The 14,525-nt window shown below is 39.5% G+C and overlaps 1 protein-coding gene across 1 annotated transcript; it reads left to right on the top strand.

Moving 5' to 3' along the window:
• Positions 1-1,807: 1,807 nt before the first annotated feature.
• aqp9b (aquaporin 9b) lies at positions 1,808-12,953 on the top strand. The gene is made up of 6 exons (XM_015953000.3): positions 1,808-1,995; positions 2,719-2,845; positions 6,825-6,962; positions 9,189-9,307; positions 9,905-10,122; positions 12,721-12,953. The coding sequence occupies exons 1-6, from the start codon at positions 1,894-1,896 to the stop codon at positions 12,881-12,883; spliced, it is 867 nt and encodes a 288-aa protein (XP_015808486.3). The 5' UTR covers positions 1,808-1,893; the 3' UTR covers positions 12,884-12,953.
• The last annotated feature ends 1,572 nt before the right edge of the window (positions 12,954-14,525 follow it).

The raw sequence follows: 14,525 nt of genomic DNA, 5'->3' as shown, positions 1-14,525 counted from the left end.
CGCCTTTCATCCAAATGCGTAAAAATCAGAACTCATCATCAACTATTTCCTACAAGTGGCATAAAAGTGTCACGCGCCCTTTCAGCTCGCCATCACCCTCTGGGCTTATTTGCCTGACACAACCTCCCCACGGTGTGAGATGTTATGCAAATGCAGACAGCAGGGACTGCTGCTGCTGCTGCTTGCTGGGGTGTTGTTAGCACAGATTTGTCCTGCAGGTGATAATTCCTCCCAGCGTCTCCCTTTTAAAAGAGCCCAATAAACATTCGTAAAAATAGCCGTGAGCGCAGTTTGTCTCCTAAAAACTGGAGGATTTAAAGTAAATCCACGCAAATGCATTCACCAGTCAGCGAAATCACCCAGGAAGCAGCCAGAAGCTTTAATTCAATATCCTGGGCACTGCCTTTCTAAATTTCAGATTTCATAACCTCGGCCTTTTGACAAGACAAAGAGTTTGCAGACAGATGCAGCTCCATCATTAACAGAAAGGGGGGGGGGGGGGGGGGGAGGCAACCCGGAGGATGTTTTTTCTCCATCAGCACATCAACCTTTTTTCACAGCATGCGCGACACTCTCCGAGCGTCTGCTTCACATCAAAGAGGACCTGACATTGATTAATGCATTCAAAGCATCCCATCCTCAGCCTGTCGCCTCACCTTTTCACAAAGCAAACGGAAGATAAGAGACCAACTTCAAATGTATTCATGGAGCTCCCTCTGTCGGAAGGAGAGAGCCTCGAACGCTGCAGCCTCCTCACACTAAGAGCTTTGGATATCCAACGCGCTGGATGCTTACAGAAGCTGAAAACAAGCAGGTGTGACCAACAGGAAGGGGTTTATTTTATTTTTGGATGATGCAAACAAAAAAACTATGTAAAAAATGCAGAAATACAGGATTTCCCATAACATGGACTCTAAATCTGTGCCCAAAGTGGACATGATTTTATTTTTGGATTTAAACAACATAAACTTGTGAGAAATAGAAAACAACATCCGTGCAATTTTTTATTATACAGGAACTAAAAAGCGTCCTACTATAATTTTGACAAACATAGATTTTTTACGAGGCCTCATTTAATAATCTGTAATTGATTTGTGTAGAGATGTGTATTCTTAGCTTAAAACGGTGGTTTGGACATTTTGTTTTCTGTAAGTTATGTTATATCTTATGTAAAAGTAAGACTGGAATATTTTTTGATTGGAAATACTAAATACTGGAGCTCAGTCGTCTATAATAAACAAGGAGGAAAATATGTTGACTTAAAAATAGCAAAAAGAGAGCCTATATCAATCTGAGAAGTTGTAGCACAACAAAATGTTCTTTCCCTTATTAATTTTCAAACAATATTGTTATTCGATTGTAGTTATACTAGTATTCTTAAAACAGATATGCAAAATAATATATACAAAATAATTTTATGATTTGTGGCTTTTATTAAAAAATAGAAATTACAAAAACCCAAAAATTACTTATTCGTGTTTATTACATTTTTGATTATTTTACTTTTTTTCAGAGTTTTAAAAAATAGTTTGAACTCAAAACACATTTAAAAAATTACCTTTTAATCAAAATCAATCTAATCTCCAAATTTAAAAGCAACCCTCTTCTTTTTAGTGTTTTCTAATGTCTCTCAGCATTGAGAGCGTTTGAGCTTTCCGTGTTGTTTTCAGGATTAAACCTTGTGTGGGGATCTGGACCCACTAGTGATAATAAAAAGTGGACCCCTTGTGGTTACGCACGGAAACACACGCAGATTAGCGCGTCCGTCAGCCCGCTCTGTGCCGCTCCATGAGTGGGAGGTGACAGCCTGCGCCGACTCTCGCGCCCGGACTCCATCCCAGTTGTTTGCTGTTTGTTGTGGCCGGAGGAGCACATTAAGAAGGCGCATAAAAGATGGAAGAGGAGAGCAGGAGGAAGATGAAGGAGAAGTTCGGCTTGAGGCAGAACATCTTTAAAGAGTTCCTGGCGGAATTTCTGGGGATCTTTGTCCTGATAGTGAGTAGCTCCCTCTGCACCTGTCAGCAGCTTAAACAGCCGCTCTAAAGCTGTCCGCCAGGCTGCTAATAATATGTCAAACTGCTCTGTTACCAGATTATTTCATGTCCTCAGCTGTAATCTGCTCCTGACAGTCTCTGAAGAAATCATGACAAGATGTGACTGATGCATCCAGCTTTTTGACATGAATTATGTAATGACTCAATTAAACATTTCTGTCCCAAAACGTCTCATACGTTCTGAAATAGTTGTATGAGATGGATAATAAATGAATAAAATGCATTTATTGCAGTACCTATTGAACAGAAGTGGATTATTTTCTTACCATTTGAATAGTTTTAAGGAGCTTTCAGTCCTTCTGAGGTTCTTGTCTGCAGAGACCTGACCTCCGTGCACCTGCAGGCTTTCAGCTCCACCTGTTCATTTTAATGCCCCTGACGGCTCATCAGATGGTGATACGGCTTCCACGACAAGCCTTTTTTAGTTTTTGGATGACTGTTCTCCCCACAACACTTTTTTTCTTACTCAGCCCCTCTAGATTACTCGAGCCTTTTACAGAATAAGTGAGGGATTGAATATTGTTTTGAGCTCCAGCTTGGGCAAATTGTCTGTCGGAGGCTGTTTGTGGACAAGAGGGCTGGTGTTAATGGCCAATTTAATTGGAATGACCAAAAACAATGAGCCTTTCTATCGCCACTTTCTGTGTTTTTGTCTGTGTCCCAGCTCTTTGGTTGCGGTGCAGTGGCCCAGACTGTGCTGAGCAAAGGTGCTCTGGGAGAGCCACTCACCATCCACGTTGGTTTCACTCTGGGGGTCATGATGGCTGTCTACATGGCAGGGGGAGTTTCAGGTAAAAGTGGCTTGCATGTGCACCTGGAATTCACAAAATTTCTCTTGAACAGGGGCAGTTCTAGGGGGTTCCAAGGTGGGCCAGTGCCACCCTGACTGCAAGCTTGGACCCCCCTTGTGGCCCCCAGAGCCTCTTAATAAGCAATTATTTTTTGTGATAATTTAACCTAATGCCAGATGTGGAACCAAAGCATATATGCATTGATCTGATGTTGAAAAGAGACAGATGTTTTCATGCTGTTCCTGGGATTGATAACTCAGATTATGCATTGTTTACAAACTAGTTATATTTTGAAACTAACTAAGTAAGTGTAATTGAATTGCTGTTATTATATTGTTACCTACTAAAATTTGAAATACTAAAATGCAGTGAGTTTTTTGCACCAAATTCCTCTCACATAAAGTGATTTCAACAGTTTTATTCTTGACATTTTCAGTACCTTCCAGAACGAGCCGTTTCAGGGATCTGTCAAGCCTAGTTTATGCTTCTGCGTCAACTCCACAAGGAGAGACGCACACGCACTGACAGAGAGGTTTTGCTCTTGTACGTCTCCATCTCCTGGGAAGGGTTACAAAGCAATTCCCTGCCGGGACAACAGAGGGCCTAGCTCTGTTCTGGGGTACCATGTCATGTATCCGCTCCAAGATAGTGCATTTACTATTGTGTTTATATTGTGTTTCAGTATTTCAGATACTTTTTAACATGGACAAATTTGTCTCTCAACCTCCTCCACCTCTTCATATGCTCGCCACCTCTAAACCCACATTTCCCATCATTTCAATCCACGAATAAAATGCTTGCTGCGTATCTTTGAGGGCACAATGGTGGTGCTGTTAACAAAAGTGGCATCGAGGCCATTCACAAGCTTGAGTTCTCCGCCTCATTTGACGAATGTTTAGAAAACTGGTCTCAACTGTGTCCATCCTTGTGACCCTGCTGGAGAGCCCTCGCAAGGATGGATGATTGTGTTGCATGTCCCGCACTGATGCAGACGCAGAAGCATAAACTAGCCTTCACATTAAAGCATACTGCACTACACTATTCTACTTACAAAAACAGTTGGAGAGGCTTTTATGTTTGGAGTTTTTATAGAGGCAGTAGAGACTCACATGGCACCACAAAAAGATGCAAAAGATGAGATTTGCATGATACGTACTCTTCTGCCTGACTTCCTGTGCCATATTTTAATTGTCAGTATACGGAGAAACTTTATTAATATGTTGCATTTGTGAAAATTCATCACTGTTCAGAGCAAATATTTACATTACTAAAAGATTCAACTTTGATTCACAGACATGGACAAAATCGTTGGTACCCTTCGGTCAATGGTCATTCAATGAAAGAAAAACCTACAAAGATCATAGAAATAACGTGAATCTGAAAAAAGTAGTAATAAATAAAAATTCTAAGAAATGTAACCAATGAAAGTCAGAGATTACTTTTCAACCATGCATCAATGGAACAATTAAAAAAAAACTCATGGAACAGGCCTGGACAAAAATGACGGTACCCTAGAAAAGAACAAAATTAATGTTACCAAATGGACATGTTATGTCAAGGTGTGTTCACTAATTAGCATCACATCTGTCTACAGTCCTGTCAGTGGGCCTGCTATATAGGGCTTCATGTGTTGTTTGGTGACATGGTGTGTTCCACACCCAACGTGGACCAGAGTAAGCAAAGGAAAGAGTTGTCTCAGGAGATTAGGAATCAAATTATAGACAAGCATGTTAAAGGTAAAGGCTATATGACCATCTTCCAGCAGCTAGATGTTCCTGTGACTGTAGCTGCACATATTATTCAGAAATGTAAGATCTACGAGACTGAAGCCAACCTCCCTGGACGTGGTCACAAGAGGAAAAATCAAATCAGAGAGACAGATAAAATGAATGATAACAAAAGAGCCCAGAAAAACTTCTAAAGAGATCCAAGATGAACTTCAAGCTCAAGGAACATCAGTGTCGGATCGCATCATCCATAGTTGTAATAACCAAAGTGGACAACATGGTAGACCAAGGAGGACACCATTGTTAAAAACAAATTATAAAAAAGCCAGACTGGAATATGCCAAACTACATGTTTCCCACAAAGCTTCTGGGAGAATGCTCTATGGACAGATGAGGCAAAAATTTAACTTTTTGCTAACAGACAGAAAAATGAAGCTTATCAAGAAAAGAACACTGTCCGTACTGTGAAACATGGAGGAGGCGCTGTTATGTTCTGGGGCTGCTTTGCTGCATCTGGCACAGGGTGTCTTGAATCTGTGCAGTGTACAATGAAAACTCAAGAAGATTGAGGGTTTCTAGAAAGAAACGTGCTGGCCAGTGTCAGAAAGCTTGGTCTCAGTTGCAGGTCGTGTTTCTTGCATCAGGACAATGACCCAAAACACACAGCGAAAACACCAAAGAATGGCTAAGATGAAAACATTGGACCCACTCAAAGTGGCCTTCTATGAGCCCTTACCTCAATCCTATTGAGCATCTTTGGAAGAAGCTGAAACATGGCGTCTGAAAAAGACGCCCTACAAACCTGAGACAACTGGAGCAATTTGCTCATGAGGAATGGGCCAAAATACCTGCTGAGAGGTGCAGAAGTCTCACTGACAGTTAAAGGAATTGTTTGCAGTGACTGCCTCAAAAGGCTGTGCAGCCAAATATTAAGTCAAGGGTACCATCATTTTTGTCCAGGCCTATTCCATGAGTTTATTTTTTTAATAATCCTGCGGAAGCATGGTTTAAAGCAATATCTGATTTTCATTGGTAAAATTCCGTAGAATTTTTATTTATTATTAATTTAGTCAGATTCAAGTTATTTCGGGGACTGTTGTGGGTTTTTCTTTCATTGACCGAAGGGTACCAGCAATTTTGTCCACGTCTGTATTTGCTGAAGATGGTTGTTGTGATCATTCAGTGACCAATTTCTTTAATGTGAGAAGCTGGAAGACTTCAGAAGACGAGTAGAAACGCCTGAGGACAGGAAGGTTAATATCTGAGGAGCTTTTTCTGCATGACTGGGCCATTTGGTCCAGGGGTCCACAGCTCAGTGGGAAGCTTCTGTCCAACGACATCTCTGAAGATGATCATAGGTATTGGACTAATGAGCTTTACAGGGGCATGGGTCCGTGGAGACGAGGTGGGGGGGTCAGGTGTGACCAGCCCGGCCCCATAGGAGAAGAAAACACAATCGTTTTCACTTTGTAGTCTCCAGATTTTAGATGACAGTGTACCAAAAGTGTGACACATTATGGCCACTCTAATGACCTGCAGTCTACATGTGCCTTAAGCAGATTCAGGCAGATTATGTCAGATGCAATTCAGACGGGCAGTTCTGGCTGCTTGTCGTGGTCAGTGTTTATGAACAGGATGGGGAGATTAACAATGGGCGCATGGCTGATACCCCCAGTGGTTTTACCACATCAGGGTCAAAGCCAAGATCCCAGAGTGTTAAATAAATGACCTCACACTGTCATCGCAGCCCTGGAACAATTGGCTGGAATGTGTTCGTCACGCAGCTTTAGGTTAAAACAGACCTGAAGTCAAACAAAACTAGAAAGCTTGTTTAGAGGAGGAAGGAGAAAGATTTCTACAGATTGCATAAATTTGGTGCGCACCTCATCTGGGCAGAAAAATGATTGATTGTAGAAGTTTCCATTTCATTTGGATGTTGTATAAAAGTTATAAAGGGTATTGTTTATCTTATGGAAACAACTTATTTTCCTTGCTAGTTACAACCTTGTAGACAGAATAGAAACATGAAGACATTTAGAATTTGTTTTCGTATTTTAGACCTGTTTCACCACAGACCGCAGGGGTATTGATGAGGGCTGCATTCCACTTCTGAAGCCATGCATCCTTCTTGGAATAATAGCAAATTGATTCGGGCAGCCAGACCTCCAGACCACAAAGTTCATTTGTAAAGAAAAGTGAGTAAGTATTGGGTGTTTTTTGGTTTCACTCAAGTTTTGGTTGATTCATTTTAGGAGCTCATGTGAACCCTGCAGTCTCTCTGGCCATGGTGATTCTGGGGAAATTACCTCTGAAGAAGTTTCCCGTGTACGTGGTGGCACAGTTCCTGGGTGCTTTTGCTGGGTCCTGTGCTGTTTTTGTGTTGTATTATGGTGAGTAAACCTAAAATAAGCAGGCAGGCAGTAACTTTACATTAACCTTATTAAAGCAGGAGGGACAGGCATACATGCAGCATTCACCTTGCAGCAGAACATCGCTTGAACTCTACTCTACATGTCTCATATCAGCAGTGCTGCCACCTAGTGTTCAGTTCAGTACACAACATTTACAATGTTTCATATCCATGTATACTTCATTTAATACTAACATTTACACATCCCAGCAAATCTCACAACAGTTACCTTTATAATGAGACTAAAGGAATCAAACACACCTTGTGGTTACAGAAATATGCTCAGTAAAGTGTGAGTGTGTCATCTGCGCCTCATTAAAATTAAGTTTTATTGAAAAAAAGTGCTTGGGGGAAAATTGTCTTGAGCGAATAAACGTGATTAATCAACTGAACTAATTACAAAGTCTCTAATTAATTAGATTAATTTTGTTAATCAAGTCCCACCCCAATATACCTATAAACAGTGCTCAGCATAAATCAGTACACCCGGTTTAAAATTTACAAATTTAATAAGTAGCTCAATGAACAAAATAACAACTTCCAGAATTTTCACATTTTCCTAAATTTTATTGGACACTTATTTATCTCCATAACATGAAATTAACATTAATAATAGATCACAAAACCTTCAGTTTTACTAAAATTGGTTAAAGCAAAAATGAATACACCCCACAACAAAAACTACTGCATCTAGTATTTTGTAGGACCACCATGATTTTCAAGGACAGCGCCAAGTCTTCTAGTCATGGAATGAACAAGTTGGTGACATATTGATTCTATCTGTTTCCATTCTTCAAGAATAACCTCTTTAAGAGCCTGGATGCTGGATGGAATGCCACTTCAGAATTCCCCACAGGTGTTCGATTGGGTTCAGATCAGGGGACATACTTGGCCCTTCAATCAACTTCACCGTGTTCTTCTTCAGAAATGCAACAGTAGCTTTAGATGTGTGTGTTGGGTTATTGTTGTATTGGAAAAGTGCACGACGACCAAGTGCACGGAGTGATGACAGCAACTTCTCCTTCAGTATAGAGCAGTTAGTACATTGTTGAGTTCATGATACCATCAACGAAATGCAGCTCCCCAACATCAGCAGCACTCAAGCAGCCCCACATAAGGACACCGCCACCACTGTGCTTCACTGTAGGCACCATGCATTTCTCTTTGGAATCCTCACCTTTATGATGCCATACAGTTTTAAAACCATTAGTTCCAAAAACAGTGATCTTTGTCTCATCACTCCAGAGTATAGAGTCTCAGTAGTCTTCATCTCTTTCAGCATGGACCCTAGGCATGCTTTTTTGTGCATGGGCTTTAGGATAGGCTTCCTTCGTGGACGATACCCATGCATGACATTCCTCTGCAGTGTGAAGTGTCGTGTCACGGGAAACGGTCACTCCAGATTGGCTTTCTACTGCTTTAGTTAACTGCAGTGAACTTGCCTGGCGATTTTCTTCAACCTTTCCCATCAGTAGACACTCCTGTTGAGATGTTAACTTCTGTGGATGGCCTGGACGTCTCTGTAAGATGGTTGCACTTCCATCTTTCTTAAGTTTTTGAATCACCTTTGCTACAGTATTTTGACTGATATGTGAAGCTTTGCTGATCTTCTTGTAGCCCCTTATTTTGTGTGAAGATATTATTTTCTTTCTCAGAATTTGTGATATTTCTTCCACAAGGAGCCATTGCTGACAACATGAAATGGGAAGGGCTTTTCTTTGTTAAGCAATGCCATTTTATAGTCACCTGTCTGCTGGACACCTCTTCAATGAATCATTAGACTCACCTGTGGTTGAATGCCTGTTAATTCAAATTTTGTAAGACCATACATAGGGTGTACTCCTTTTTGCAACATGGGCTTGAATGGATTTGTTCAGAAAATGACTTTTGTGTGCAAATGAACAAATCTGGTTTGCAATCAATGGGCCACATCTGTGGGAGTATTTAGTAGTTTGGTATCTCATTGAAAATGTTGATTCTGAAAGGAAACTAAAGGTTTTCTGACAAAATGTAGCGGGGTGTACTCATTTATGCTGAGCATACAGTATGTGTGTGTGTGTGTGTGTGTGTGTGTGTGTGTGTGTGTGTGTGTGTGTGTGTGTGTGTGTGTGTGTGTGTGTTTGTGTGTGTGTGTGTGTGCACGCGCACGAGCGTTGCATTTAAATAAATGTTTTTGTGTTGATTTTGTGAAACTTCTTCTCCACAGATGCTCTAATGGACCACACCAACGGACAGTTTGAAGTTACTGGTGCAAACGCCACCGCTAACATCTTTGCATCTTATCCTGCTAAACACCTCTCTGTTCTCAACGGGTTTGTTGATCAGGTGAGCTTCCAAGCGCATTATGTTTTGACTGATAAAAAGAAACTGAACTTACCTAATTGTTTTTCTGATTACACATTAGGAAAATCTGGGATTATATTTAAACACATTTTTAAAAGATTCTGTGGTATGTTGAATTCCGGTTTTGTTTCTCTAATTTGTAAAAAAAAAAATCACCAAAAAGGGAGGAAATGTGTCTCTGTCTTCTCTCCTTCTGTTACGTTCTGTTTTATTCAGACAGTCAAAACTTGGATCTGTAATCATGGACAGAAATATATGAATTATTATCTACAAGTTACATCTACAGTAAGGCCTCCTGCCCTTTTTAAACTGAAACTAGGGGAAAGGTCCGGTAATAAGCTTAGAGAAAGACAGGGCAAAGGTCACCGCGGCAGACGATATGACTTGAAAACATCTTAAAAGCAAACACAACAACTAAAGCCAGCCTAAACAGAAGCTTGGGGGAGTAACTTGCACTAAGGAATATTAGTTTTTATTTTTGACCTTTCATTAAGCATTAAGCTGAAACACACAAAAACTGCACAAGTATAGTCTTTAAAGTGTGCGTTTTGTAAATTGCTTTATGTTCCTGTTTTCAAGGTAATCGCAACTGGTGCACTGATCCTGTGCATTCTGGCAATCACCGACAGGAAGAATATCGGCGCCCCTAAAGGAATGGAGCCTCTGTGTATTGGACTGATCATCATGGCCATTGGGGTTTCCATGGGTCTGAACTGTGGCTATCCCATAAACCCGGCACGGGACCTCGGGCCGCGTCTTTTCACAGCAGTGGCAGGGTGGGGCATGGAGGTGTTCAGGTAATAGCCTATAGATTAGAAAAGGCTTGCGCAAAATGCTAAATTTTCAAGGATGCAATTCTTCTAGCCACAAAAACATAATTTAGAAAAATGGAAAAAATCATTTCTGATTCTTGACATTGCTTATCTAAAAGCACCAAATTAATTTAGCTTGAAATCAAACTTTGACCAAATATCCTGTCTTTTTACTTCTAAAGTGCAGCGTTTCTAGTGCAATCTCTGTTTGTGTCACAATCTGAATAAATATTTTAGGTACAACGCGCTTCCTTCCCGCATTATAAAACTGGGCTTTAAGTGAACAGTGAATGTTTCCCTGCACATAATATAAAATATTAAAACTTTATCACCAAAAATAGAAACCATTGTGTTCCTTCATTCTCTTCATCGCTGCCATCAGTACTGGTTTTGATCCCGTTTGTCTAAATTATCAGATTACATGACAGTAGCTGTAAAACACCCATCTAAATCTGAAGCTCCCTATCAGGAAAACAATTCAAAGTGCATATTTCTCTTACTGTCATTTTGGACTTTGTCCCTAATGCAAACAAAGCTACATATATAAACTATTAGTTCCTACTCAGCAGACTCTATTTACCCTCAATTAAAAAGTTATTAAAGGAAAAAGTTCTAAATAAGCTGAACACAATTAACATCTCTCAGAAGATTTTAGAAGGTCTTAATGACTCGCTCCCCCCTCCCCATTACGATTTAGTCTCTAATTCCTGCAGAGAAAGTGTGGTGTGATCCATGAAGGACTGGGACACCTTCCTCCGGTTGTCCTCGTCAGGCTCTTTGTTTTGATCGTTGGTAAATACGTGCTGTTTGTGCCTTTGCCCTCTGAGCCCGTCATCCTTGACCCTGCACTGGACCAATCTTTTTAACCCCTGAACCTGAAAGCGTCTGTGCATGCCACAGCTTTAAAGGCATTGAGATGGGCTGTTATGGTTGTCAAAGTAAGAACAAAACGCAGCTCGGATAATAATGGTGCCTTTGGAAAGACCGCGTAAGCGCAAATCTGAGTTAAAAGGGTGTAAGGTAAAAATGAAAAGCTTTGAAAGCGGCATTCTTGATTTAGTTTGAGAGTAACACGTCATGAAGTGATTGGAGGAGAGAGGTACTGCCAGATGGTTCGTTAAGTTTGATTTTGCAAAAAAAAAGCAAAGATTTCTTTAATGCAAGTATAAGCTCCTCATCAGATAAATCTGGAATAATCTTTTACAATGATCATAAAAGCAATCTTGCCTAAAATCTGGCATCATGTTAGCACCGATAATTTCTGCAAACTGCATCATTTTTCAGCTCATCCACTCAACATCTCTGTGACTCAGAGGGAGACTGTCTGCTGACCTGATCACCTTAGCTGCTGCCGTAGATTTAGGTCTCTAATCCAGACGCTTCACTCCTCCAGTCTGTTTCCTGTCTACAAAAGAGACACACAACACGTTCAGATGCTTGTTTACTCTTGATCAGCTACCCTTTTAACTCCACTAAAGGTGTGTCCAGCAGACTGACCCACTATACTGGATAATCTTGCCTGTGTCCTATAAACGAGTCTAAATGATCAGGGGAAAGGTGGACACACGGCCAACAGCCAGAGCTCCTTAGGACTTAAACATAATCAGGGATAGGTTGTATCAGGTAGGATGATAGCAGGCCTTCAGAGGAAGCAGACAGTATACATGATTTAATTGAAAAGAGAATTGCAATTTAATTGTTTATTTTTAATTAAAATGGGAATACACAGATAGGGAAATTGGACCTTTACAGATGGAATTCTAAAGCAGAGAACCATAAACCAGTTAAATATTTTAATGTTGTTTTTATGCAGAAAATTCAAATAAGTCTGAAATTTTATTTACAAGTGGGGTAAAATTAGAGTTTACTTTTATTAAGTATATATACCTTTTAAATATAAGTCTTATTTTTGATCTTTGTGCTAATCCATTTAACAACAGTAAAGTGTTTACGAATGGTATATCCAGTGTATCTGTTCAGATCACAAAGTTATCATTTATCAATCATAAATGATTTTTCACACTCGTTTACAAAAATAGTGACACAAAGTTAAAAATATATTGTGATCATTACTAAGTGTGATCAGTGTTGCCCCCAAGAGGTGGCCATGCCCACCCCAGGGAAGACTTCCTCCCTCAATGCATCATATTCAAGTTTACACAAACCATCCATTCGTCTTCTTTAACCGAGACATAAATATCAAAATCAATAAATATATTTATTTAAATAAAATTTTAATAAATCACAATTCAAGCTTGTATTTACGTCACTGAAGCTCACCATTAAAAAAAGTATAAATTCTAATAGCTGAAGCAGCGACAGACAAATTAGACCATTATAAAATTAAAAACCAATGAAATCAGAAACAAGAAATCAAATATTGCTCCACTCTACTACTATAAAATACTATAAAACTAAAATATTTTGATGTCATTTGAAAAATGTCTTTAAAAACTAAATAAAGCCTATTTTAGTGTTTGTCAGGAACAACTGCCCAAAAGTGGTAAAAGTTGTATATTTCTGTCTGAAGTATACACATATGCTTCAGTGTTTTTTAAAATACTTTTCTTTTTTGGTCTGCAGTGCTGGAGGCTGTTGGTGGTGGATCCCTGTTGCAGGACCCATGGTGGGCGGAGCCATTGGAGCTGGGATTTACTTTGTCTTCATTGAGCTGCACCAACATGAACCTGAGAGACAAGTAGACAACAACGTCCAGGACAAATATGAAGTTATTGCACTGAGTTAAAGCTCGGTTCACAGAGTATTAAAACTCAAAAACACAACAATGAGGCAATAAAATCTATTTATAAACTGCAGGTTTTGTAATTTGCAACATTATGAATAGCTGGCAAAAGAGCACATGTTGTTGTTGGACTTTTCATAATAACTTTTGCATTGCTGAAAAGCTATGCAACATTTTATGCAGTCTCCTTCAAACTGGAACCTTCTCCTCTTTTTTAGGGTTTACCAAAATCCTTTGAACATTTTTACAGTGTAAATCTTACCACAACCTACCAAGCAGCAGCTCATGGGGCACACAGTGTAAATATAGTTGTTATTAATTAATCATTTTATTTGTGTCTTTTTTCAGTTTCAAATCATCTTTTTCATTTCATTATTTCGATGTGCTTAAAATCACATAGATTATGTGTGACATGTATAGATGTTCCAGCCTTAAATAGTTGGCTTTTCTCTGTATTTCTTATTTTTCCACCAATATTCTGAAATGTTGTGCTATTTAAAGCTGTTTTATAAATTTGGATCACAACCTTTCTCTTTGTAACAAAAGCCATAACAGAATTTTTGTTAGCTGAAGGAAAGTCGTAGAGTTAATTTCCTTAAAGAAACTTTATGAATTATTTCCTTGTTGAGTTTTAACTGAGACAGAACACAAGACCATGAGGTTTGATATAAGCCAGAAACTAGATCACAGTCATAAATTAAAATTCAAAAGAAACAAGTACAAAAATGTACAGATTATGCATGTAAATTGTGTTTGAAAACTATAATTTTATTTTTATGAAAGAAAAAATCAGATATAAGCTAAGCACTAGTTTTTTATGCCACTACTGTTGTTCCTAAAATGTTATTTTAATGACCTCTTTTGTTTTGCAGAAGCACAAAGGTTAGAAAATGCACAAGGCACTAATTTAGCTACTTGACAGTCACACAGGATTTTAATTCTTCCTCTTTAAAAATGGCAAACATTTGTTTTAATTGAAAGTAGGGGTGGGACTTTAACGTATTATTTATGATTAGTTAAATAGAAAAGAATAACGCGTTAAGAATTTACCTCTTTGAGCCAGAGTTCCCCCAATTGGGGGCCAGAAAAATTTTGCGTCACAATTAATGTCCTGTGTATTAATAAATATCATCAAGCAGCACCTTTAGCAAAAGGGTTACAAACACAACTAAAACCATTATGTGTTCTTGTTGGTAGTAAGCAGGCAGTTTGTAATTTTATACAAATTAACATTATTACAGCAGGAGGATCAAGTAAAACACAAGCATTCATCTTGTGTTCAGTTCAGTACACAACATTTACAATGTTCCACATCCATAGGGGGCCTAAAGCCTGAGTCATGCTTCTACGTCTGCGTCAGTGCGGAGACACGCAACGCCATTGTCCGTCCTTGCGAGCCTGCTGGAGAGCCCTCACATGGACCGACGGAGTCGAGCACTCTTTTCTAAACATCCGTCTGTCGAGACGGAGAACGCAAACTTGTGATTGGTCAGGGCCCCGCTGTTGTCTACACCGGCACAATTACAACCTCATAAACATAAAAAGAGCCGAGGATAACTAGCAGCAGACACGGAGAAGCTTGAAGAGTACCTCGCGAAAAAACTCTAAAAATATGAACGCTTAATTCCCCAGTGACTGGAGGAGT

The sequence above is a fragment of the Nothobranchius furzeri genome, chromosome 9 (genome assembly GCF_043380555.1).
Source record: "Nothobranchius furzeri strain GRZ-AD chromosome 9, NfurGRZ-RIMD1, whole genome shotgun sequence".
Classification (NCBI taxonomy): Eukaryota; Metazoa; Chordata; class Actinopteri; order Cyprinodontiformes; family Nothobranchiidae; genus Nothobranchius; species Nothobranchius furzeri.
This window is presented reverse-complemented; position numbering and strand designations above follow the sequence as displayed.

Bases quoted from the DNA above. Each gene is read 5' to 3' on its own strand.
- aqp9b (XM_015953000.3), top strand. From the start codon at position 1,894: ATGGAAGAGGAGAGCAGGAGGAAGATGAAGGAGAAGTTCGGCTTGAGG. The intron at 2,846-6,824 runs GTAAAAGTGGCT...GATTCATTTTAG, and splicing joins CATGGCAGGGGGAGTTTCAG to GAGCTCATGTGAACCCTGCA. The intron at 6,963-9,188 runs GTGAGTAAACCT...TCTTCTCCACAG, and splicing joins TGTTTTTGTGTTGTATTATG to ATGCTCTAATGGACCACACC.